Source organism: Podarcis raffonei, chromosome 12 (assembly GCF_027172205.1).
Source record: "Podarcis raffonei isolate rPodRaf1 chromosome 12, rPodRaf1.pri, whole genome shotgun sequence".
NCBI classification, from domain to species: Eukaryota; Metazoa; Chordata; class Lepidosauria; order Squamata; family Lacertidae; genus Podarcis; species Podarcis raffonei.
Window position 1 is genome coordinate 36,702,867 of NC_070613.1, and position 26,283 is coordinate 36,729,149.

A 26,283-nucleotide genomic window follows, 5' to 3' on the forward strand; every position below is an offset into this window, starting at 1 on the left:
TATAATTAAAACTATTTCTTGTCGAACGGGGAGGTGTTCCCTAGTTCTTCGTGTATTTTCAAAGCATTGATAAAGCCTTCTAATAATAACTTGCTTACTTTCTCCTGCACGTTATCTCTGTTTCGACACCTCTGAAAGGAGCAATCTCTCCTATGTATTTGCTTAGTAATAAACCACTCACTGGATCTCTGGGAAATATTCTGTATTTCTTAGGACTGAAAAACGCACCTTCTCGGATTTAAAAAAAAATACACAAAAGAAACAAAACACCTGGCAACACAGTGAAAACGGAAAATCCATCTCAGGAAGCAATCCTACTCATAGCTAAATAAATAATCCCTACTTCCCTATTTGAAATAAATAGTTATTCAGATACAAACACGCTTTGAAAAAAAAGAAGGAAAAAAATAAAGCTTCATTGTGGCTAAATATGGCGGCCAAAAGGGTGAAGCTATATATTTCTTATTAAACGTATAACCCTAAAGGATGAGGTGGGGGGCATGTAATTTGCTTAGGGTCATTCCTTAACTCAGAAAGACAGCATATCTGGACTTCTCCAGTATTGTCATGCTTGTATTTTATACTCCTGCGGGATGCGGCAGTGAGATGGTCATCTCAGTCTACTCGTTTCCTCAGATATTGCTATCACCCAGCGGGCAGTCTTCTGGTACCCACTGGGCAGTTAAGAACTCAACTGGCACCTCATTGAGCCTTTTTGAGAGGGCTAGCTGTGTTAGTCTGTTGTAGCAAAGCCGAACAACACACACACACACACACACACACACAAAACACAGAGTATTGTGGCACTTAAAAGCCAGACAATTGTACTATGGCGTACGCTTCTGTGAACAAGAGTCCACTTCGCTGAGATTCAGAACTATTAAAATCCAATGGAAATTTCCGATGGACTCTGATGGGACTCGCACGAACCTTTAAAATGCATTGGTGGTGGTGCGTGTATGCGCAGTTGCGGGGGGGGGGGGGAGGAATGTGCGCCCGCATTCACCTGATGCATCTGCCAGCCAACGATATTCAATGGGGGAAATGTGGTTGATAATTCAAGATGAAATACAACGTGCATTACTCTTTGAAAAGAGGGATTTTCTATCCTTTCCTCGGTAATTGAGGTCATTCAACCACTAGAGTTCACCTGGAGTCCATACTATGATACACGCCTAACTCAAAGCTATTTTATCTTTTGTGTTGATAGTCAAGATCTTGGCTATAACATTGACATCAAACTCTGTCTGGGCGCATGACTAAGAGTGGCGCACAACGTAAACTTTTGACCCTCAACTTTTTGACCTAGAGTTGTTACGCCCTAACCACAGAGATATACAAAAGCGGAGCAGTTCCTATCTCCTTAAAAGAATCTCCAGCTCTCTTGTTTGTTGCCATCAAGTCTTGACTGTTTCCCTTTTCGCTAAGATTTTAAGGGAATGCAGTTTCTGCATGGCTGTTTGTCCGGGTTTTTTTTAAAGAGAGCAGCCTCAACGGCTTTCAACACTGAAACCGAATTCCAAAATCAAACGCAATGCCCAGACACCAGCGTGGGACATTAACTAGATTATACTGAAAGGAGCGATGTGCTTTCCAATGGTAGATGTGTAAATTCTGGATGCGAAGTGGGGCGCAGTGACCGGGCAATTTATCCAGGCTGGCCATTGTGCCATCTTATTTATTTAATAAAGACCCTGATCCAACGGAGTCGAGAAGCCTTGCCCACGGAGAAAGCAAGTTGACTGTGAACTTGGTCTAAAGCGAGCTCTGCTGGCGAGTTCTGGAGTGTGCAGATTTATCTTAGTTTCTGCATTTACTTAACCTGGCAATGAACTGCGAGGGCTGCCATTTATTATCCAGAGACAGACTTCACCTCGAGCAAGGACTGTTTCACAAAAACTGCAATAATTACCCAATAACCTTCATAACAAATATTATTATTGAAAAGCCCATTTCAGAGGGTTATGTGGAGAAGGAAAAGAAGGGGACAGGCTCCCAGGAAAGAGACGCCCTTTGGAAAACATGGTGTCTTTCTCTCTGAGATCACAGTGCATTGTTTGCGTCCAATATGCAAACCATACAGCCCTGTGATTGTGGAGGAGCTGTTTCGGAGAAACGCTAGCCGCCAGGGAAACTACTAGGATTTTGGAGAATCGTGAAAACAAAGCCTGCGAAAAATAGAGGCTATGTGATCAGAGTGGATAGAAAGAACAAAAAACTCCCGAAGGCCGAATTATACAGATCAGAAAATCAGATGAAAGAGGGGAAGAAAGATAGGGAGTACAGGAAAGATGCAATCCAAGTGCTTATGTTCTCAATATTAGAATGTAATGCTGAAAGCTGGACAGATAAGGTAGAAAACACTTGCAATTTCACTCTTTTGAAGACAAGGAAATTAATTCGTTAAGATAACGCCACTAATAATTTTCCCATGATGCTTTGTAGTGAGGGGCACGCGCAAACCATCGAATCATGTGACTTAGAAAAGCCATCTTACGCTTTAAAGAAAGTGAAGTCTTCCGACGCCCTTGCTATATACACACACACCCTTGTCTAACCTTTAATGGCGCTGGTGCTTACATCTGGGCCAGCGAAGTACTTCTAAGGTTCAGAATTGCTCGCGGTAATTTAAGTAAAATAAACCACACAGTTGTCAGACAAAGAAAGTAACAGTGATACGACAGTCATCACCATCAGATATACTTGCACTAAATACACATACAATATTATTTTAAAATGGGCTTTACATTCCGGAGTTTCGTGTGGATGTGTTTTGCCTAGGTTATTCGGTAGAGTGTTTCAAGGTAGCATGACAGAAAACTAGAAATATTTTTAAATAGTGACAATTCCCATAGTTATTCGCATGCTCAATGAATTCATCTTGTGTTTAGGGGTTGGCTTTTGTTTTGTTTTGTTTTTTGTGCGTGAGGAATTTTGCCTACTCAGAAGAAAGTCTCGTTGAGTTCAATGGGATTCACTCCCAGGGAAGTGAGTATAGAATTGCAGCCTAAATGACATTGTTCACAAAGCTGTATGTGTTTCACTGGCTAGTATCCATTCAGTCAACTAGCAGTCAGAAGGCTGGATCGCTAGATAAGCATTCAGCTCAATGAATTGTTTTCCCCCAGTTACAAAATCAGACGGCATCAGGATTTCCCTACTCCATTCCTGAATTCTTTTGAATTAAATCCAACAGACTTCAGTACGATTTTCTTCTGCCTAGGTATGGAGCAGAATGACCACAACCTTCAGATGGTCTCAGCCAAGACGGTGAGGTCACATCCAGCCCCGAATGAGCTTAAACTGTACCTTGTTTTTCACTAGGAAACAGAAGCTAAAGTTCAGTTCATGTAAACTGAAGTAGATTAGCACCTGGATTTCAGTGATATTTCACTGAGGGAAATATCCCCTTGAAAGCCTGGACTCGAATTTCCCAGTAAATACTTTAGGAGTCCAACAATAGTCCCGTTGGATGTTTTTTGTTTTTTTAAAAGTGTAAAATCAGGTCCTTCCCTTAACTGGATTATGGATTTGTAATTTAGCCATCTGTTTCTATTTAGCAGATATGCATTATATTTAAATCCTTATTTTTTTCTACTGAAAAAAATCTAGTCATAGTTTCAGACACGTGTATAGCATTGCTAACTATTTAAGGTGCAGGGAAGTAAATACCATGAAAATGCCACCTACTATTAGCATTCGGTTCTGTGTGATTAATTCTGCCACATAGGCTTGGACTAAATGTATAATTAAAAACTGCTCCTCCCCACCCAGTTTATTGCATTGCTAGCGTATCCATCTGTATTCAGGGAAATGTATAAAAAAATATTTGAAGTCTTAAACTATATATTCACTTATTGCTGCAAGTTTCTCAGTCTTCTAAGATTACCCACCTATACACAAGAAAAAAGATCCTTCATCAGAATATCTCTTTCCAAACAGTCACTAGGACAGGGCACGCTTATGTTATATTACGCTATTATATCTTCTGACAACACTGTCTTTTCCTCTGATGTCCAAAGCGATATAAGAGTGGAAAAGCATATTCTAGAACCCCACACGCTGATAACAATCTGTTGTTGTTGTTTAAAAGGCAGGAATTGGGGTGAGATCGTTTCAAACCTCACGTGGGGTCACCTCAACGTATGAGCCCCTCTTACTTTCTTTTTCAAAAAGAGTAGGGTCCTATCTTGCCAATTCTTAGTCACCTGCATGGCTTTTAGCTACAAGGCGCTCCAAAGATACAACTGATAAGACTTAAAAGCTGCTCGTGTGAGCAAAGATTTCCAGGATTTGGCTCTGGCAGTACAAAGAAGCTGAGAAGAAAGAAAAGGAAATAACAAAACAAAACAAAAAGAAGAAGGGCAGTGGAAAAAGGGATGCTCTTTCACGCTCTCTTTCAACCCTGGAAATTCAAAGACTTAAAGTTGAATCCGGTCATAAAGTTTATTGCTGAGTAATCACACTCTAGTGAGAAGAGTCTACTTAAATAGAAAAAAAGAATGTTGAAATAAACAGGCAGCTGAGGCCTACCCTGCAGTTCCCAGCCAGTAATGTGTGTATGTAGATATATATACGGATATCTATATAAATGGGGTTATTTACTATCGCCTATAAACCTATGCGTATTGTCCTTCATAATTCCAAGCACTCCAATGGCACGTAGAATCTCCTGTAAAAGTTACAATTTGTTCCTTCATGGGAAGGGATAAAGGAACCAGCGGGAAATGAAGACACTGGGGTTGTGGGGAATCTACGGTAAGGGTGTAAATTGCGTATATATACACTCTATGTACACACAGAGAGGGACACACGAGAGAGATGGAGGTACGTAGGGGTAATTATGGAGGAGAGATAAGTCTCAAAGAACCTTAACCACGTAAAAAGTCAGACTTGGAGCGCACCTTCCTTGTCTTTTAGAGACGATAAGTTGGAAAACTTACCTTGGAAAACCTACGACTGCGTCAATTCCACACACATCCCGCCCCGCAAAGACAGGGATGCCCAGTCTACAGATATAGCCAGATCTATGTTCCTTTCATTAAAATATATTTTTTTGAAAAAAAATCGCCTGCGGACTCTCTGCCCCCTCAATAAACAAAATCACTGGGCACGGAAAAGTTCCTGAAGCAAAGGAAGTCATTATCATTTGCCGTAGTCAAAGTAATTAAAGTTAGGCCTCAAAATCCATCTCTGCCAAAGTCGCTTATTGTGGTTTGCCTGGATTTGACGGATAAAATTTTAAAAAGGAGAGGTTAGATAGAATATGGGGAGGAGGGACAACGGCCCCCCACCCACTGTAACCTGCGCCTTTCTAATATTATTTCTTCCCGTCCGAATCAACGGGGCAGCGTTAAGAAGGAGCCAGGCAACGACAGGCGAGCTCTTCACTGTACAAATAAACTTAAGCAACTTGTGCACGCAACTTACCTTAGCTTGCAATGAGCCATTTTTTCAGAGAGTATTTGAGAACTTGGGGGAATGGATACTTCTGTACCTAAACCTGACAATTTGAATGGCCAGGAGGCGCACGTAGCCTGCAAAAGAGTCAAATGAAGTCCATCGTCAGTGTGATTATATGTTATGTGGTATATAATGTTGGATGACAACTCCCCAAAACCATAAAACTTACTTTAATGGCACCACGTGACTTTTTATAGCCAGTGAGCCTATCTGTCTGTGCTATGGATGATTTTACGATCTAATTCATAGACAAAACCCTATTCATTTGGCACCCAAATGTCATATAGCCGGAACTGGGGCTTATAAAGTTTACTGTTTTATAACTTTTAAGGGAAGGCATCAATGTAAAGCCGTCTGTAAATGTGCAAAGCTTTAGTTGCGCTTAGAAGCTCGGGAGAGTTAACCATTCAAGCCCTGGTGAGGGTAAGTAACGTTACATTTCCTAGCAAAAAAAGAGTAGCTGTAGCGAAAATAAATAAATAAATAACTGTTATGTCGAAGGGTGGAATTTATCCCCACCCGCGCAACAACAGCCACAAAATCCTTCCCCAATACCTTTTTTTAAGAGTGCAGAATAAGAAGGTGGGTGTATCTGGTTTATTTAAATACTTCCCCCCCCCCATGTTGGACTGGTGCTCACAGATGCAAGACCTTTCTGGCAGGTCTAGCTTTCTTTAACTTATGAGGATGAACCGATGGAGATAGTATAAAGCAGGTTCTGGAGATGATAATGTTGTTGAAGAAAGGACAGTCGTCGTCTTCTTCTTTTTTTCCTCCCCAGCCAAGAAAGAGCAGAAGTTTGGGGCATTCCTTCTCCCTCCCACCCCACTTTCCAAGACAAGGAGTTGGCTGAGGGTCTGTTATTGTGAGCCCGCCATCCAAAGAATAACTTTACAATTCCAAGGGATCTGGGGCAATCGTGTCTGCATCTACTTTGAATTTGGGTTAGGTCCTTCTCCAACTTTGCTCTAGTTAGAGTGATGAAGCTGAGGGCACCTCCGTTAGGGTAGAAACCAAACTACCCGCAGAAGTAAAAACAAAAACAAAAACCGGGGGTTCGATGGGGAAGAAAGAAAAGGGGGAAACCCTTACAATAGAAAGTTTATTTTTTTTCCAGTCAGTTATTAAAAAAAAACAGTTTCTTTTCAAAAGCCGATCACATTATTGTTGTTGTTGCTGCTATTATTATTATTATTATTATTATTGTTTGCTCAAACAGCCATACTTTGACTCTATGTGTAACTTTGTCCACCAAAAGAAAGGAAGGAAGCTATAAGAGAGAAGAGGGGGTGGGAAATACGTTACTGAAGCTGCGCTTAATAAAAAAGCCACTTCTAAGACTTCGTGCAAAGAGAGTCATATACAAAGGCACAAGCAAAGGACATACTGTCTGGAATCACAGTTTTCGTCACAGATTCACTATTCACTACACGTTAGGACACGTTCCGTTTTTGTATTTCGTCATATTCACCTCTACAACAGCCATTAATGGACACAGGGAAATAAGATAGGTCGTTTCTGATCGGAAATCTCGGCCACAGCTTGGAGCTATACAGACACTGACACGTTTTGAACACACATGCACAGCAAAGCACAGCGAGTGCAACACACACAGAGAGAGAACATTGGGAGTCAAACAGGACTTGTAGGGGAGCCAGAAGGGACGGAGTTGAGGGGGAAGCGAACGAGGGAACAGATCGTCCTCCTTTACTTTTGTGTTTGTCTAGGGTGTCTTTCCCCCCCCCCTCGGTTCCCCCCTCCCACTTTACAGTTACTTCAAGTAACACCACTCGCTTCATATAAATAAGTTAAAACATCTACATTGTCCCCCCCACCCCTTCAAGACAAAAGCCATTCAAGACATAAAATGCACGGGAAGCAGATCTACTCGTAACACGCGCTAGAGAGAGAGAGAGGAAGAGAGAGACGCGGGCGGGGGCGGGGTGGGGGGCTCAATTAAAACAGGCTCAGGATGAAACGATGGGCGAGGGAATCTTCAGCCTCCCAGAGAAGTTGGAGCAAGTCAATGTGGTCTACAGAACGAGGGGCAGAAGGAGAGCAGGAGCGGGAAGAGGCTACTGACATTCCACGCAGGGTCAGCTCAATTATAATACTGCTCAGTTACTCGGGTTTTTTTGTTTTGTTTTCTTCCGGGGAAGGAAGAAGGAGACGGAGCAGCAGCAGCAGCAGCTTCAGGGCCGGGGGGTTTTCCTCTTAAGGGCGGAAGGCTCCTCCCGCCGCTGCCATGCTCATACTCTTCAGCTTGTTATCCTTTTTCCATTTCATGCGCCTGTTTTGGAACCAGATCTTGATCTGTCTCTCTGAGAGGCAAAGAGCGTGCGCTATTTCAATCCTCCGCCTGCGGGTCAGGTATCTATTGAAGTGAAACTCTTTCTCCAGCTCCAGGGTCTGGTAGCGGGTGTAAGCAGTCCGAGCCCTTTTCCCTTCGGGACCCCCTATGTTGTCTGCAACAAAAAATAGAAAGGGGAGGACACGGTTTAGACCTTTGGCAAGAGGAGACGTCCCACCGCCGCCACCCCGGATCCTTCCTCTCCAATCTTCCTCTCCCTGATTTCCTTCTCTGTTTGGTATGGGCATTAAGTTGGGAGAAAATGATCAACAAGTAGCTCCTTCTCCTCTCTCTCTCTCTCTCTCTCTCTCTCTCTCTCTCTCCCCACCCGCATCTATCTCTTCTCCCCTTCCCTCAAATAATATCCCGGGCTCTGAATTTGAGCAGCCTCCCCTTTGCCTCTTCTGAGGAATTTTATTTAATCTGGGGAAGACAGGGTGGCAGCTCCCTTCTGCACCCCGATCCTTAACATATTACTACTCGGAAGTAAAAGAAAACAAAACCATTTGGCTTCATGAGAACTTACTTCCTCCTGACAGTATGCTTAGGGTCCTGGGGAAGTTGTTACTAGAGTTTTACACAAACATAAACACCCAAACCAAGCACCCTCTGAAGTTCTGGTCCCACTCCTGATCTGAACACACTGTATCTGGGAGTCACTGGGAAGAATTTTCAAGTGCACTCTGGACTGCAGGACTAACCCCCCCCAATTGCCCCCCTCCAACCTCCTCTCTTAAGTTTTCCCTCGACTTACTTCCCTCCCAGAAAAAAATCTTCCCCCCCACACCCTCTCTCTCTCTCTCTCTCTCACACACACACACCCCACACACATTATTTACTCAACTTCTTTTTTGATATAATTAGTAACGGTGTTTTTCACTGGACGGTCCTCGTCATAAATTACAAGGACTGACACGCACTATTCAAGATCCCTCTCTCTCACACACACACACGCTTTCCCTCTCTCTCCCCTCCCCCCAAATTTCAATTACACCTCACAGTCCGGGAGACTTAGAAGAGTTATTAAAGAGAGCTTGGCTCACCCTACCCCGATCTCCAAAGTCCCACTTGCCTTTTCCAGGAGGGACCGGGTTTGGGGGGCGGATTTCCTCCGCATAGACCAGACGATCAGACAAGCAGGCAGAGGAACACAGAGAGCAAGAGAAAGCACATTTCTTGCCCACCACGTTTCCTCTTTTGCAAACAATCTACCTTCTCTCTCCCTCGACACACACTCCCCCCCTCCCCACCCCTCTCTCATACATAGATATTGTAATCCGGGCATGCTTTTTACCATGGCTTATGTGCAGTTTTCTCATCCAGGGGTAGATCTGGGGCTGGGGCGGCTGTGGAGCTGTGCTTTGGTCGTTCTGCTGGGGATTCGCCTGCTCGCTGCTGGCCGGGGCGTCCTCCTCGGTGCCTGGCGACGTGCTGAGCCCTTCTCTGCCTAGGTGGTGGGGGTTGTTGCCCGTGCTGCTGGCGCTGCTGCTGGCGCTGGTGCTGCTGCTGCTGGCGCCGCTGCTGGAAGTGGACGAAGTGCTGCTCGAGTTGGCCGTGGAGTTTTTCACGCTGCCGCCGTGATGAGCGTCGCCGCTGACAGGCGAGGTGGCCGCAACGGCAGCGGCGGCGGCGCAGGGCAGAGGGTCAGGCGGAGGCGAGTGAGTGGCCCCCGTGGCCCCCGCCGCCGCCCGGCTGGCGTACCTGGCCTCGGGGGCAGCGCTGGCGGGGTAGCTGCTGCGAGCCCTCTCCGAGGGGCCCCCTGCCCCAAAGTGGCTGGAAGCCGAGCGGCCGACGCTGAGGTCCATGCCATTGTAGCCGTAGCCTCCGCCGCCGCCGCCGCCGCCGCCGTACCTGCCGGAATGCATGCTGGCGGAGTCCCTGAATTGCTCGCTCACGGCACTGGGATCTCCATAATTATGTAACGGGTAGTCCGGGCCATTTGGATAGCGACCGCAAAATGAGTTTACAAAATAAGAGCTCATTTGTTTTTTTTGTTGATGATGATTTTTTTGTTGTTGTTGTTGGTTGGGATTTTTTTGTTGCTTTTTTTTTTGATCGGGGGGCTTGATTTGTGGCTCTTTGCTTCGTTTTTTGGTGCGTCTATAGCACCCTAGCACAATTTATGATGAATTATGGAAATGACTGGGACATGTACTTGGTTCCCTCCTACGTAGGCACCCAAATATGGGGTACGGCTTCATATCACGTGCTTTTGTTGTCCAGTCGTAAATCCTGCCTGATGACCTCTAGAGGTAAACTCGTGCACTAAATGGGGGAGTTTGGGTGGATGCTGGAAGGGCTGGGGCGCGCGCGCCGGCGCGCGCACCCGGCCGCCAGCTCGCGACTGTCAGTCGGCCTCGTGCGCCACCCTCTGGAGGAAAGCGGGATCTTCACCTCCGCAACAACCCCCCCCTCCGGCCCAGCCAGGGGCTTACTCGCAAGTCTGGGGTCGAATCGAGGTTACAGCCCATTATAGCAAAATTATGGCATCTTTCACACAGTTCCATTAGTATGGACCAATTTTTAAGGGCTATCGGCTCCAGATCAGAAAACCAGCAAGAATTCAGAAGCATAGGGGAGAAATAATATATTCAACCTTTCCTTTTCAATAAGATTCCTTTTAATCTTGCACATTCCTTTATTATTTTCTAACATCCCCCATTCTGCTAGAGATTCTTTACAAAGAATAGCTATATAAATAGAGAGAGCCACACACACATATATATAGGGATTTCTTTTGCGGGAGGAAGGGAAAAGACTAATTATTATTGAAGCCAATTAGAGGAAAGCAATAAACCCCAACATTCTAGCAACAATTACTATGGTGTCCTTTTTTCTCAGGCGCTTGAAAAACCAGGATAAAAGGGGTTGCTGGGGATCGATCGCTGTGTATTTTTAAAGATCAGTGCCGATTTCAAAATTTCCTTCAGCTGAGCTGTTCTCTAAGCCTCTTTTAAACAGCCTGGAACTAAAAGCAAGCAAACCCCAGTATCATTTTATGACACCATGGCATATTCTCTCCCTCCCCCACCCAATTTCACAACAACATATTATATATATAATGGCGATGATCTTTTGAGGGGTAGGTTTTCACTATTTCACTTTTATTCGTATTCAGAGTCATTTCCCAAAAAGTACACTTTTCATAGTATCGAAAAAGACCTTTGCATTTCCACATATACACAGAGGACGCCAAACACACTTAATCGCATATATAAAAACACATTTTCACTGTCACTGTTATTTAAAGCAAACCGTGCTTGCGCCGGATCCTTCTTCCACACATTCTCAATGAAAGCATAGAATAGTAGCTACATTTCGACTTTGCTTCCATCACCATCATAATTTACTGTCGTTGTTTAGAAATTTAACCAAATGTGATGGGGGGGTTGGGGAAACAGCCACGATTCAGTATTCTGCCTGCTCCTTCAACAGTACTCAGAAATCAAAGTTACCCTCGATAGTCAAGTTGTGTTTATGAGCGTGCATATACGTGTGTGTACACACACACACACACACACACACACATTCCTCTAATTCGAACTCTACCCATCTCTGCCTGCCTGGAGATATTTCTCCCTTCACTTGTTGTGCTTTTAATTACAGTATTTTGAGCTTTGTGGTTTTTTTTTTTAATGCAGGCTTTTGCTAATTAAAACAAAACAGTACGCAAATATGTGGCCATTTTGAAACATCCATAGCGGTTCATCAACACTTCAAGGCTGTATTTAAAAAAACAACAACAGAAAAACGTTTAATCTCATTATTGAAATTTCCCCTTTCCCTATTTTTTTTTTTGTGGGGTGGGATCCTAACTATATATTTCAATCATATGTACAAGGAAACACGCTTTTCCTAATCTGTACTGTAATATTTCGGTGACATAAAGTCGCCATAGTGGCAACTTTAATCATGGAGTCTTTTTATTTTTTGTTTTGTATTTTTTAAAAAAATCCGAATGAATGGGCTCAGGTCTGAGGTGAAAAGGAGACGAACAATGGCACCAATCTATCCCGAGTTAGCAGCAAAGACATAAATAAGACGCCTGTACATCTCTGGCCGTCCTAGAATATGGAGGTTTCCCTCTGAGCAAGCGACCGCCGCTCCCCCTTTTTTTGTCCACCAATTTCCAGTCTTTCATATTAACACCGATGCTCCACTTCAAAGTTTGATTGGTGTGGGGTTGTTTTTTTTAAAAGAATCTTGATACCATCTGAAGCATATCCTAACCTACACTTTGGAGACCTGACTATGTACACCACTCCCTTCCATGTCCATTTATCCTACCGATCCAGAAATTCACAGTTAATTGCAAATATATATAGATATCTATAAATAGGTATATATTTTAATCAAGCCTTTGAAAGTCGTCAGAACCATTACAATACGAATTATATCTATATATATATATATATTCCTGGAGGAACATAAGAGGGGAGGGGAAAGGGGCGATGTAAAGAGCAACTAATGAGAGGATATGGTGGCAACTCCACACCCCCCCCCCCGCCTCGTTGTAAGCATTGCTTTACTCCCCTGACTTTTCCTCTGTTTCTTCTCCCGGCTGGGTGGAATTGATGAGTTTGCTTTCTTTTTTCCATTTCATCCTCCTGTTTTGAAACCAGATTTTAATCTGCCGCTCAGTGAGGCAGAGAGCGTTCGCTATCTCAATCCGTCGCCTCCTGGTTAAATATCTGTTATAGTGAAATTCCTTCTCTAACTCTAAGGTCTGGTATCTGGTGTAGGTCTGCCTGCCCCGTCTGCCGTGCGTTCCGTATACTGCACCTATGGAAGGAAAGACAAGATGGTCTCAGTTGGAGAGGCCTTCGTGCTTTCTGTTAACAATGGAGGAAAACTGCTTCGAGCTGCGCTGGTGTGTGTGTGTCCCCCCCCCTTTCTCCCCCACCCCCAGCCCATATCCTTGCATAGGAAGATATAAGGAGATGCGTGGGGAAAGTTCAGTCCCTTCCTCAACGTTTCCCGGGTTAAATATTTCCCAGGGATATCTAGTTGGTAACATAACTTTAGGAAGCGAATGTTCGTATTGACGTCGGGGCTAAAATTCCGCGCTCAACACGCAGAAAATACCCTCATATGGCACGCAAACGGGCACATATGCACACGCTGTGACTGACTCTGTGTGGGGTGTGTGACATTTCTATCTCGCTGTGGCGTCGGCAAAAACTCAGGCTGTAATCCTATACCCATCTACCTGGGAGTAAATCCCACTGAACTCAACAGAACCTACTTAAAAGTGAACATGCCTAAGATCACGCCGATAGGGTACCTGGGCAGGATCCGGACAAAGTTAAGCAGTTCCATTAGTTTTCAGAGGCATACTCGAGCAGGCGCACGTCCTTAACTCTGCTCTAATTAAAATAAGTGCGACCTGAAAGTGCTTAATTTTGTCTGGACCACGACCTTTCATAATAATTAAAGCAACAGATACCAGTTCCTGAGCTCATTTATTTGCAAGGCCCTTGATTTCAGTAAAGCCTACTTCCAAGCAAGTGCTCTTAGGATGACAGCCTAGAAACGAAGTATAATTACAAAGAAATAAATCCTAATATGCATTCTTAAAGCAACAAGCCCCCACCTCATATTTACTGCAGTGTGGTGCCCCCAAAAGAAACAAACTCACAACGGAGAAGGTAAACTTATGTAGGAAAAACCTGAATAAAAATGCGTCGTGGACTTTAAATTTTGCATGGCTTTTCTCTTTCCCTTTAAGAGGGGCAAAGGATGAAATTCTGATCCATTGAAATCAATGGGAATTTGGCCATTGATCAAGTTTCCTCTCTTCCCACCTCCTCCGCCCCCAGTAGATGATTTGTGTGCGTGCACATATTACTGGAAAACGTGCATTCAGTAGCTAATACTTACACACTAATGAGTGGGTGAAGGGAGGGGGAAGAGAGGATCTGTCTTGCAAATATATTGAGCAGTCAATACAGAGGGCATATTCCTCCGCATCAGTCTCTGGCTCTCAGGGAAGCGGGCTTCTTTTAATCATGAGTATTTCGTACTAGTAGCAGCAGTAACCACCACCCAAGCCTACAACGAGCACCAGATCTTAGTACTTTATACCGAACTGGCTCTCAGGTATGACTGGGCATTGCAACCTTTATCTGCTGACTCAGACTTTAGGCGACCTTTCCTTTAAAAAAATAAATAAATGCATACTTCTTCAAAGTAGCCCCCCCACCCCACCCCACCCCACCCCGCCCAGCAAAGTGTCAGGATAGAGAAGAACCTGGAGAGGAATCTCAGTCTACCCACTTGCTTGCAGGTGACACTGGTCTTCATAGATCCAGCTTCCCGCCCCCCCTGCAAAAAAACCCTCTCGTATTCCTCCATCCTCCCCCAAAGCCCTTTATCTCTCTCCCCCCTCACCTTCACTTTCACCCTCTCTCGCCCGCCCGCCCCCCTTGAGTCTTGCTGGCATCCCTGTGACTTACCAGCGCACGAGTTCATCCTTTGCATCCAAGGATAAACAGGGCTGCTGTACTTCCGGTCGCTTCCTTCCTCGTTTAGGATTTTGGCCGGCCCGCTCTCGGGCTTGTACTGCTGGTCAGAAGCAAAGCAGGGCAGATAGTCCCCAGGGTGGCCGGCCCTTTGCTTGCCACTGCCGGAGGGCGAGGAGGCGCCGCCCAAGTCCTTGTCTGGATAGAAGCAGGAGGCTCCATAGTCATAGGATGCCCGGTTGCAGGCGATGACCGTGTTGGTGGACTGTTGATAGAAGCAAGGTGAGGAGTAGCTCTTGTCCTGCAGGCTGCCGGCCCCATAAGAGGCTGGGAAGTGCCTCAGAGCCTCGTACCCAGCTGGGTAGATGGGGATCTGCCCGAGGAACGACTCCTGCCCATTAGGCAGGCTCCCCGGGAAAGTGGGATTCACAAAATAGGAACTCATTGACGCTCCCCAGATCCCGGACCGTGATTTGTTGTGTATTAGTACATCTGGCTATAACTATTAGTAGTCATCGAAGTGGTTTGTTTCTGGATGGCCGAGCGCCAAAAGCGACAGCAGCAAATAGCACCAGCTGATGGCTCGGCGACCAATGAGAGAGCGGCGGAGGGCCCTTCTCCCCTGGGACCCGCCGCCACCGAACCAGCAAAGTTACAAACAACACCCCCCAGCCGCCGTATCTCAGCCGCCGCCGGAGCCCGGCAGATGGATGGCAACTTGGAAACAGCGGTTATCGTCCGCTGTGCCAAAAAGCTGGAGGCGGGGGGACGGCTAGAGAGGAATTGGCTGTGTGTGTGTGTGTGTGTTGTTGTATAGATAAATAAATCAAGGTGATTGTAGACACCCAGAGCACAGCCCCGCTGGCATCTGTAAGCAAAAGAGGCACCTCTGCAAAGTTAGGGTGTCTAGACTGAAGGCGTTATGAACCAGCACCCAGGAAACTCCCCATTGCCCCCTCCCCATTGACTCTCCCGCCAGGACCCCTCAGCCTCCCCCCTCGCCGGAAGATGAAAGCAAGGCAGCCGGTTGGTTGATTTATGTGGTATCTAAGAATTTTAAAAATATAATAAGAAAATGTCAAACAAGTTCGAAAACGGGGACTTTTGCTCACTGACCGGATTAAAAAGAAACCACCTCAATTAAAAGCTTCCATTATTTTCACATATTCCTAGTCCGGGGTGGGTCAGGGAGAATAAGCTTAGTCATACAAGGCTTCCCAAAAGGTTTCGATTCAGGTAATAATAATAATAATTAATAATAATAGTAATAATAATATCGAATACAGCTAAGCCTAGTTTTATTTGGTTAGTAAGAAAACACGCGCAGGCAGATAAGTCTCTCTGCAATAATTCTTCTTCTTTGAGCCTCTTGGTAGCTGAGGAAAAGAATCTCGCCTGATAAGCTTGACCCAGACAATTTTAATAGTAATTCGGAAAGCAGGAAAGAAGTGAGGATGTCTCGACGTGGTTGTTATTGTGTGTTGGCAGTGGGTGGTGGTTTTTTTTCTTATTGTTTTTGGCAAAGGAATCCTCTCGAAAGTAGCTGAGGATACGACATCAGAAGCTTTGAAAAGGCTGAATCATTCCGGCAAGGAACGGCTTGTTTTTCATGTTGACATTTTTTAACTCGTCAAGGAATATATCCGCAGCTTTAGTCCTTGTTTTTGTCTCAGTCTGGCAGGCAGAGGGGAAACCCGTCATGGCGAACTCTGCACAAATGCCCTTTATAGCCAGTACTTTGGGTGGTGGGGCTGCCCCTCTTCATATTTATATTTAACCTGTCTGTTGTGGACTCCCCCAGACATCACCTAGCAAGCACCACACTGTAATCCCTCCCCCACAAACGTGGTGGAAATTTTAGGGTAATGAAAAGAAGGCGGTACGCCTAGGCCTAAGGTAGCAAAGGTGCTAATGCTAACATCTGATAGATCCACGCTTTTAATACATTTGATTCATTTCTAAGCACGTTTACTCAGAAGTAAGTCCCCCCCCAGCCCATTAGGACTTTGGTCCCAAGTAAAGTGTCTTTAGGGCAGAGGCCCACAAAATGTTTTCTGTGCCAATTGCCTGGGTAGCGATTTACACTTCCCTCCACAGACTCGGGATTTTGAATGGGCGCTTTAAAAACTATCCCTCAATTGGCTTGAAAGCCGTGAGCTTTGTCCCAGTTGCAATCTGGTTTGTTTCATTTCCGGAGTCCCATTACGGGATCTATAAAACAGCAGTAAGTTAAAACGTCTCCCCACCGTGTGCATTGTTTGCGCCCCTCATCGGGGTTTCACAGGCAACTCTCGATTACCTCCAATAATGGCGAGTGCTTTCAAAGGACTTCCCCAATCTTCCTGCTAAAAGGTTACCTATAAATGCAATCGATAGTATAGGTGGGAGAGCTCAGAAGCAGAGGAACAGGAAGCTGACCATTCGCCGAGAACAACAAAAAATGAGTAAATCACGTTTCAAACATTTTTACAGTGCAGATATATAACGTCAGGATGCACAAGGCACTCGAAAGTGCGAAACTTCATACGGTTGAAGAACAGGTAAAACATTTATTCACTCTCTATTAATATTTTCTGGAAGTTGTGCTAAGGTTTCCCTTCCCATCAGTTTTAATGAACCAAAATGCCACTCTCAAATCATCCTGCAAAGACCAGCAGCCAGGAAAAATATAAACTGTAGGGAAGTGTCTGTAAATTCAGCGCAATATAAGGAAGGAATCTCCCTCATTTTTCTTTTATCACAAAGAACCAAATAAAGCAGAATTTAAAGTAGAAAAGTGCATGCAACGCTCACCAGGTCTCTTAACGAGGTTATTTAGCAATATGCAATGTAATAATAATAATAATAATAATAATAATAATAATAATAATAATGTCATGGTTGCAGTCCAATGTACAAATATATATATATATATATATAAAGATCTGCTAGTAGAAAAGTCGCCCCTCCCCACCTAGAGGTTCCGAGACCCACATCTGCTAAGCAGAAGCCTTGCCATAGACTGCAGCTTCTCAAATGAACCCAGACAAGCTCCCGGAGACACATTCCTAACCCAAGCAAGGTAAACAGCTGGAGTGGCCCCGTTTAAAAGAAAACATGCAAAACTCCAAAACTTTTTTTTTTAAAAAAATAAAATATAGCAGTACCCATCGATTTAAAATGTGTGACTACCCGTTTAACAGTGCGACGATTTCCCCCATCCACCCTCTTTGCTCTCGGGCTTTCATTCAATCGAAGCCATAAGTCAAACAAAGTTAGAATACAGGTGCGGGGGGGCAGTTACCCTCTTAAGCTTAAAAGCTCCGTTTCCCTAAGGTATAAATCCACTTGCAAATCCTTCTTAGGTTCAGAGATGTAACAGAAAGCAACATTTAGCTAACAGCCGCTAATCCAAACAGTTCTCGCAATCCCAGCTATTGTTTAGACTGGACGTGTTAGTAGCCCTTCCTGGTCCTTCCAATTCACCACGCCAAAACATTCAGTTCAACAACAATATCTTTCCGGGGTGTCCCCTTCAAATCCCGTCTGCCACGTAAATTTTTTAAGCTCTCGCGGAAAAAGAATCCTTAAAGCGATACGGCTTGAGGTGGGCAACTGAAGGCCGATTTTTTACAAATAGAGTTTTCCAATGGAGAACCACCCGCTACGTTCTGCGGGTGTGTGTGTGTGTGTTTGGATATGTGTGTGTGTGTGTGTGTGTGTGTGTGTGTGATACTGGCGGTTGCCCCAGCTCACTCTGCGTCCAGTACCACCTTCAACCACACAGTGGCAGCACTGAGTACACTCCGCTTGGCGATAAATAATCCGACATTCACTGCGGTTGCAGTCAGCCAGATACTGCAATGCAATGCACACGTAATTCTTTATCAGCTCGGAGAAGTGGGGGGGGGGGACACCCATCGTTCTGAACACATAAGATAATTGCTTCTCATCTTTAACAACTGAAATGAATATTTGAAGATATGCAATCCGAAATATTTTCCTCCCAGAAAACCATTTTAAGGAGACGACACAAAATGGGCGCATCACACAAAATTACATACCCTTACGAAAATATTGATTCACCACATCCCTCCACCTATACCAATTTTGAGGATAATTTTCTATTATTTCATTAACCTGTTTTTCTCTCACATCCACACAAACACTCCCCCGTCTCCACCAAACAAAAAGCCGCATTTTGTGATTCTGAAGTAAGCTTCCTTATTGCATTTAATCCTTAGTTATCATTAAGGAACAAGCTGCATTTCGGGATTTTAAAAAGCTCCTAATGTTATCCAGGCGCCATACGATATACGTGACTACCATGCTATTGTACGTACTTCTTCATCTGAAGATGGAGCAATCCAGTGCATGCATAATCTAACCTCTGACGTTACCGGAATTAATTTCCACCTAACATCTAAAATGAAGCGATAAGTTCCTAAACTCTCTATTTACATCGACAGATCTCATAGCAACAACAACCACACATTAAACACAAAAAGTCAAAACGCACCCGCTTTGCTTAAATTCACATTTTAGAAGCATTCCAGCTCTGCCTTACTATCAACGCAGCATTTAATGAGACGGTTTCTAAAATCTCCCGTAGCTTCAAAAAAATACAGGTTATTCTTAAGCAAATGTAGCTGCAGCCGGTGCTAAAATAGCATGTCTACAGGCTCACTAGCAGTTCTGGTCTGTTTTGATTGCACCCGGCACAATCCAGGAAGCTTAGAGAGGCAATTGGCACCATCGCACCTTTGGCGGATCAACATTCTATGTCTAATCTGTTTCAGAGAAGGATGCTGATTTTCCAGGTTTGTCTAGTCTAATGTTATAACAGGGGTTGCTCGCTCATGCGGGTAGTTCTCTGAATTTCTCACCTTTTTAGGTTCTGGCTTGCAGGAGCCCCTGCTACTTTGACAGCTGTCGCTTTGGCTGCACCGGAGACGAATCGCCCTCCTTTTGGTGCCAGAAGAAGCAGGAAATTAGCCAGGTTGCGAGTTGAAAATCTGCCACTCCAGCGCTTTGAATCCAATATGCCACACCTTCCGGCGGAGGAACTGGAAATTGCCATCCAAGACCTGCGTTCTAGGCGACTGCCTGCTCTGAACCTCCATCCACCCGGCTCCCTATTGACTTACAAAGGACAAATGAAAATCGGGGGTGGTGGAGGTGGGGGGGGACTGAAAAGCCAGAGAGATCCGAAGCAGGACAGAGCTGAGCAAAAGAATGCAGCTCTATTCTCGCCAGGGAAATTATAAAAAAGTTCATGTTCACGGTTGCCATCCACATGACCACCGGCAACCAATGGAGGAACGGAACCACTCATAAAGTTGTATTGCAAAGTTGTAAATTTTCATAAACAACAACGGATTTATGGCTCTTTCCTCCTCACTAAGAAAGAGGCAGGACTTAGAGAGGCGCCATTTTACCAGAGAGGCAAGCTCTCGATTTTTTAAAGGACCCACAGTCTGGACAATTTTTGAATTGTATTTTATAACAGGGGGAATATTAAAACTCTGCCACACGCTTTTAACGGAGCAGCAGGAAATCTGCCCTTATTCACTCACCACTCTTATTTATCTTTCCATATATATATATATATATATATATATATATATATATATATATATATGAGAGATAGCACTCAGTTTTGCTTTAAATGAATAAAAAGGGGGCGGGGAGAAAAATTGCTCGTAGGAGAAATATTTTGGGAATATGCTGTGGAAATAGGTTCTCTACGTGTTACATCTTTGCTGATGGCATTGTCCTTAATTCCGTGTTCTGGGAGCTACCGTGCACCCTCCAGACGGCGCCTTAAAGCGCCTTATAGTCATTCCATTCCAGAAATTTCAGTGACTTCCTCTCCAAAGTGCGGACTATACCAGCCTATGTATACCTCGCGAGAGGCGTTTGAAAACAAATCCTGAATTAGTTAATTAGGACCTACTTCGAAATCAGATGTATGTTTTCCAACGAACCAGTAGACTCATCTTAAGCAAAATCTCTCTTTTATATCCCCATTACACTACAGGGAAGGAACTCTGATTGCAATCCACGAGATTTCCGCCCAAGTAATATTTGGGTTGCTTGCTGGGTGGCTAGCAGCCCGCTCGCTCATTCTCATATATAAAGTAGATCACTGTGAGAGCAGATCTTAGTGATTATATTAACATTTATTTCCAAGTAACAGGTTGACAGAGTTATAGTTAGTTGCTTTGGGTTGTTTTGTATATACTCGGGACTTTCGCATTTGGATGCGGGTTTGCATGCGTGCCTAGATGTGTATATAAATGTTTATATAGATATGTAACTTTTAATAATAAAAAAGAGAGGATATTTTGTCAACAAGCATTTTTTTATTTCTGTGTAACATAAAACACATCGAACGTGGGCGATACACGACAGCACCTCCGAAGAATATTCACGCAGACGCACACACACACGCACTTCCCGCCCCCTTCAATTTTAACACGAGATACCTCAATGTTCACAGTGGAAAAACACATTGTAACGTACATTTTATGAATAAAGTTTAGCCAAAACTTTCAAGGCAGAATTTATTTATACAGAATTGTCGACGTTGCTTCATGCTACAAAGTTTGCCTAACCAAGTACAGGCTTCCCAGCAGATGACATGGTATATTTATCAATGAGGTCCAAGAAAATCAGAAATGGCTCAAGCCTCCCTCGATCCAATATACAATATTCGTTCATTGTTATGAAAATTAACGTTGCTTCAGACTTAACACTTTCTGGCAATAGGGAGAAGGGAATCAGGGGGCTGAGAATAGGTATATGTGGCCGGTGCTTAAATTCACATCTTTTTTTCAATTTGTTGCTTTGTGTTTTTTTCAGTTGCATCAAGCAGAATGGTAGAAAACTCAAAAGGGAACACTAAATCGGCCATGAACAGAGCCGCACAAAAAGGACGCGATGAAACCGCTTTGTACAAATCCATTGCGATGGTTTAACCTCCATCAAATTCGGCCTGGCGAAGACTTGTGTGACGAAAGCTTACATTGCAGCATATTGTTTCCACTTAATAACAGCCTTAGAATAAATATATTATTATTATTATTTAAAAACTTTAAATTATACTCAACAATACCAGGCATCAAATCCTGTGGCGGACTTGGGAAGGCCTCCCTTTGCAATTGTTTTCCCTTTTATACCTTATGCGCTACGCTTCAGGTCCTGGAAGGAAGCCCGCTTTAAGTATTGTCATCTTTCCTTTTTGCATTAATAAAATACAGCATAATTTTGAAGATAGGTAGGCGGAGCTAGATAATAGGTAGTTTGGAAAATAGGTAGTACAAATCACTGCAGCTGAGTGTAGTGGTTTAAGTCATTGTTTTTCCCCCGCATGGAATTCGAAATTCCCCACCCGCCCCAAATCCTTCTTCAGGTTATTTTAAACAAAGAAACAACAACAAAAAATTTCAGTAACTGGAAGTACATCGATCCTCAGCGTAAATTAGGTAGTTTGAGTGTGAGCCTAATGCACTTGTCCCTTAGCGATTGATTGGGACCAGTACAGTCGGGTAGTTTATTTGGAAGTTAAACTATATGGGGCTCCCCCAGCGTTTTTCCCCCTTTCTCTTTTTCTTATTATGTGCAAGTTACGACACCCCCCTCCCCTCACAGATATCAGGGCGGGGAGAAAAATCTATCCGTCTATCATGTAACAAAAAATAATAATACAACAGGTTTGGACATTCACAGCCAAACTGGTCCGGGTGTTCAAGTGATAATTTTACTCTTAGTTTACACAGAGCTGTGTCTCGGATGCTCTGGGAATGCGGAAGGGCCAGTCGAGGTGAACTCACCTCTCCCCCCATCCCTTATAATTGGAACTGGCGATTGCAAGGGTCTCCTTTTTTTAAATAGATTTTAATTATTATTTGAAGAGAGCGTTTACAATGTCACGTGCATACAGAAGACGAGCGCTGGGCTCCGGCGAGCGAGAGCCCGGGAGAGGGGGGGGAGTTGTCCGTTCATTCCGCTTCCTCTTCCTCTTCTTCCTCCTCCTCCTCTACTTTCTCCACAGAGGCAGTAGCTGATGTGCTGTCGTTGGCCGCCGGGGCGCCGCTGCCTCCGCCGCCGCCGCCTCCAGCTTCTTCTTTATGTTCCTTCTTCCATTTCATGCGCCGGTTTTGAAACCAAATCTTGATCTGCCTCTCGGTCAGGCACAGGGCGTGGGCGATCTCTATCCGCCGCCTCCGGGTCAGATAGCGGTTGAAATGGAATTCTTTCTCCAGCTCCAGAGTTTGGTAACGGGTATAGGTCTGACGCCCTCTCTTCCTATCCGGACCTGAAGAAAGGATTTGGGGAGGCCGGGGAAGAACCACCGAAGTTAGAGGACCAGGAAATAGTTTTACAACAGCTTGCAAACAAATAAAAAACAAAACCCTCCTATTTCCTATTCTCTCTCTCTCTCTCTCTCTCTCACACACACACACACACACACGAGTCCCACCCCCCTACCCCAATAAATATATATGTATGTGTGTGTGTATATATATATCTGGGAAAGGGACAGCAGCATTTCAAGGCTACTCAGAAGTAAGCTCCATTGAGTCCAGTAAGGCGTAACTTCCTGGCCAGTGGGTAGAAGCTGACCGTCCAACTCTGAGACACGTCTACTCGGAAGCAAATCCCACTGACTTCCTGCACAGTATACTAAAACTGAAGGCTTAGCTTTCCCTCAAGTGCCCCGGGCAAAGGCGACAAGCCGGGAGAGACTGGGTGGGTGGAGGAATTAGGGTTTTAACCATGTAGTTTAAATAAATAAACCCAGGCGGGGAAAAGAGGGCGATTGACTGAAAGCAAACTCTCTCCGGTTTTGCCCGCCACATTCCAGACTCTGGCGGAAGTCAAAGCGGTGTCTGGAACTCAGGGCTCGCTTTCGCTCCCAGTTAAAAGAGCAGGTCTTCCTGTCCTCCCGCAAAATGAACTGCAGGTTCGGGTTTGCGTCGCTCCAATAACCCCTTTCTTTATTGACATGCCTACCACTCACCGTCTATATTTCTTGCGGAGGGTGGGTGAGATAAATAATAGGGAATCAAACGTTTTCGCTCACTCCAAGAATAGAAAGATCCATTTTCCCCCTCATATTTTCTCTCTCTCTCTCTCTGATACGTCCCCCACCCCAGTCCGCACCCCCGGCTTTTCTCCCACTCAGCATTACTCCCCCCCCTCCTTCGCCAGTGCGGGCGAGGAGAAGCGAGGCTCTCTCCCTGCCAGTCTCCGGCCACCTTCGCCATCACCCTTCCCATATTTCCCTAGGGCCCCGACCAAAAATTCAACCCAACGCTCCCATTCCATATCAGGGGAGGGAAAGAGAAAGAAAGAGAGAGTTAAATAAATTTACGAGGCTAGAACCCATTAATTGGGCAATAAAAAGTTTTATGAGACTCATTTACATACAATGCCACGGGCTTTCTGCGCAATGGCGCCGCTTGCTCTAATTAAAAGCAGGCAGGCAGGGCAGGCGCGCGCGCGCTCCTTGCGTGGAAGTTGCCCCCGCACCCGCGTGGAAGTTGCCATTCGCCTGCTTGGCAGCGCTTTCAATCCAACGCTTCCCCCCCCCCCCGCCCGGCCTTCCCCGCCCGCACCTCGGTTTTGTCCCGCACCTCCCTCCCACCCTCCCTCCCTTCCTTCCTCCCCCATACCTGAAGACCTCATCCAGGGGTATATCCGGAAATTACTCTCCGCCTGGCTGTGCAGGTTGCTGTCCTCCGCTTTGTCACAGCTGGGTTTGGTTAAGTCATTGCAAAGGACGGGAATGTTCTGATCAAAAGAGGAGCAATGCAGGTTGTAGGCATCGGAGCCCAGGCTGTATCCGGAAGAGAACGGGCTTTGATATATGGTGCTGTTCACGTTGTACAAGGCAGGCATGGAGGAGGTGAACGCGCTAGCGCCTGGTCCATAGCCGCTTCTCTGCGAGTTGGTAGCAAAGGAGCAAGACGTGGGCTCCGCATTTTGGAAGAGAGAAGCAGCCCCCGTCGTATATTTGCTAAAAAGAGCGTTCACATAATACGAAGAACTCATAATTTTGACCGGTGATTTGTGGTCCGGTAGGCTTCCGTGTCGGTTTTACGAGGTAGCGTGATATATGATAACATTACACCCCCAGATTTACACCAAACCCCATTTTCTTTTGGACTGAGCTGCCTCCACCACGTGACCAGTCATATGACCCCATCCTCCAATCTCCTCCTGCATCACAGGTGGTATAGATCAGGGTGGCTCACAAGGTCCTATGATGGAAGGGGAAGAGGATCGAGCCGACGCCTGGCCGATTCGAAGGCGAGGGGGAGACTTGGCCCCTCGGGCAGCTCCAACGGGGCCCGGGTTCCCGGAGCGACTCCGGATAAAGCCGAGGGAGCGCCGAGATCAGCCCCGAGGCAGAGCGAAGCTAGAATAAGAAACGTCAACCCAGTGTTTTGAAATACACATTTTCCTCTTTGCGTCTTTATCCTCTCTACCCCTTTTCTCCTCGTCTTTTTTTGTCTTTTAAGGGGAGGAAAAAGCGTTTCTGTTCTGCTCCTCCATATACCCCACTCCTCAGTCATATTTCCTGCAGAGCTGGAAATAAACCACAAACAAAACTCTGAGTTTCCATGTATGTTTCCTGTTTGTTTTTCTTGTTTCTTATCTCTCTCCGCCTTTCAGCTTTTCCATATTCCGAAAGGGGAGGGGTAGAGCTGCGGGAGGGAAAGTACATTAAAAAATAAAATACAAAGGCAAGGTGCCCATAAAAATACCCCCATAGTAAAAACAACCACCACCATTATGCAGGATGTGTTATCTGCGTCTGTCTATCTCAAGTGTGTGTGTGTCTGAATGAACTCATTTGGCAAATCCTTCTGTATCCTGCTCACATTTATTTTTCCTCAGGAAAGGAAAGAGTGAAATATTTATATGAGAGGCTTCCCAATTTGCTCGCAGATTTATTAAGATATTGACAGACATATTCGGCTAATCGCTGCTGGCAAGATGAGTGAAGGGTTGCTAAATACGTGTTCTATCATCTCTCTCTCCCTCTTTTGCCAAATTCTCTTCCTCAGCAACAAAACACAAACAGAGAAAAAGCACAGCATATCTAAGGGAGGACGGGTGGGTATCTTTCCTAAAAAGAAAGGGGGGGAGGAGGAGGAGGAGGAGGAGAAGAAGAAGAAGAAGAAGAAGAAGAAGAAGGAGAAGAAGGAGAAGAAAGATGAAGGCATGTGTCTACTTTTGCCTGTTCCTCTTACTCCAGGAAGGTTTATATCCAGGAGGGAGTTTTGTTTTGTTTTTGTTTTTCGGTGATAATGCAGCCGATCTGCCTTTACTAGTGCGGATTTCTTCTATCCATTAGCATGCATATTTCAGCCAACCCCCCCCCCCCAAAATGATACAGTGGGAAATAAAATAAAAACAAACGGACTTTCAGCACCTCTTATTTTTTAAAAAAATCGAAGAGACTTGGGATGCGGACTCAGGTTTCTTTGTTTCATCCTGGCTTCTTCTTTTTCCTCCCCCGCCCCCGGGGTAAATAAATACCTACCTCTGGTTTTATGTGGTGGTGTTGGTGGTGTCGAGAGCGGTGGCATATGTGTGTATGTGTGTGTGTGTCCCAGATCTTGGATAAGGCAGCTCCTTAATTTCTAAACACTCGGCCCCCACCAAGCAATAAGAGGACACGCCATTGAGGATGTTGCGCCCTACCCTTCCTTTAAAACGGATCGTAAAACTAGTTTCCTTCCCTCAGACGGGAGAGTTTTGGTAAAGACAGCTTTTACTGCCCTGCTATATTGCACATCATAAACTGGAAGGAGGACAATGAGATTGCCCCGGAAATTCTCCCTTTAGATTATAGAGTTTGGTATCCTGTGTGTACAAAGAGGTTCTCACCAGTTTAAAATTATGCCTGGCCCATATTTCGCAGGGACACATTTTGGCAACCCAGGGGAGGGAAGGAGGGGGGGAGGGCTCAGCTAAGGGGCCTGAGGAGGCCCGGGTGCAACAGGGGCTAGAGAG

At 45.0% G+C, this 26,283-nt stretch overlaps 4 protein-coding genes across 4 annotated transcripts in view; all 4 read right to left on the reverse strand.

The window, feature by feature from the left end:
* HOXA3 (homeobox A3) overlaps positions 1-19,233 on the reverse strand; it is a 52,031-nt gene extending 32,798 nt beyond the window's left edge. Inside the window, exon 1 of the mRNA XM_053410458.1 lies at positions 19,140-19,233. The gene's annotated coding sequence lies outside the window, so the exon portion shown is untranslated. The remainder of the gene's footprint in view (positions 1-19,139) is intronic.
* HOXA5 (homeobox A5) lies at positions 6,552-11,928 on the reverse strand. The gene is made up of 2 exons (XM_053410467.1): positions 9,108-11,928; positions 6,552-7,928 (listed from the first exon to the last, which is right to left on the reverse strand). The coding sequence occupies exons 1-2, from the start codon at positions 9,793-9,795 to the stop codon at positions 7,678-7,680; spliced, it is 939 nt and encodes a 312-aa protein (XP_053266442.1). The 5' UTR covers positions 9,796-11,928; the 3' UTR covers positions 6,552-7,677.
* On the reverse strand, positions 12,134-15,532 carry HOXA6 (homeobox A6). The gene is made up of 2 exons (XM_053410468.1): positions 14,269-15,532; positions 12,134-12,595 (listed from the first exon to the last, which is right to left on the reverse strand). The coding sequence occupies exons 1-2, from the start codon at positions 14,717-14,719 to the stop codon at positions 12,339-12,341; spliced, it is 708 nt and encodes a 235-aa protein (XP_053266443.1). The 5' UTR covers positions 14,720-15,532; the 3' UTR covers positions 12,134-12,338.
* A 1,365-nt stretch (positions 19,234-20,598) lies between the features above and the next one.
* On the reverse strand, positions 20,599-24,671 carry HOXA7 (homeobox A7). Its single transcript, XM_053410469.1, has 2 exons — positions 23,934-24,671; positions 20,599-22,573 (listed from the first exon to the last, which is right to left on the reverse strand). Exons 1-2 carry the CDS (start codon positions 24,310-24,312, stop codon positions 22,257-22,259), a joined length of 696 nt encoding a protein of 231 aa, XP_053266444.1. The 5' UTR covers positions 24,313-24,671; the 3' UTR covers positions 20,599-22,256.
* Positions 24,672-26,283: the final 1,612 nt, after the last annotated feature.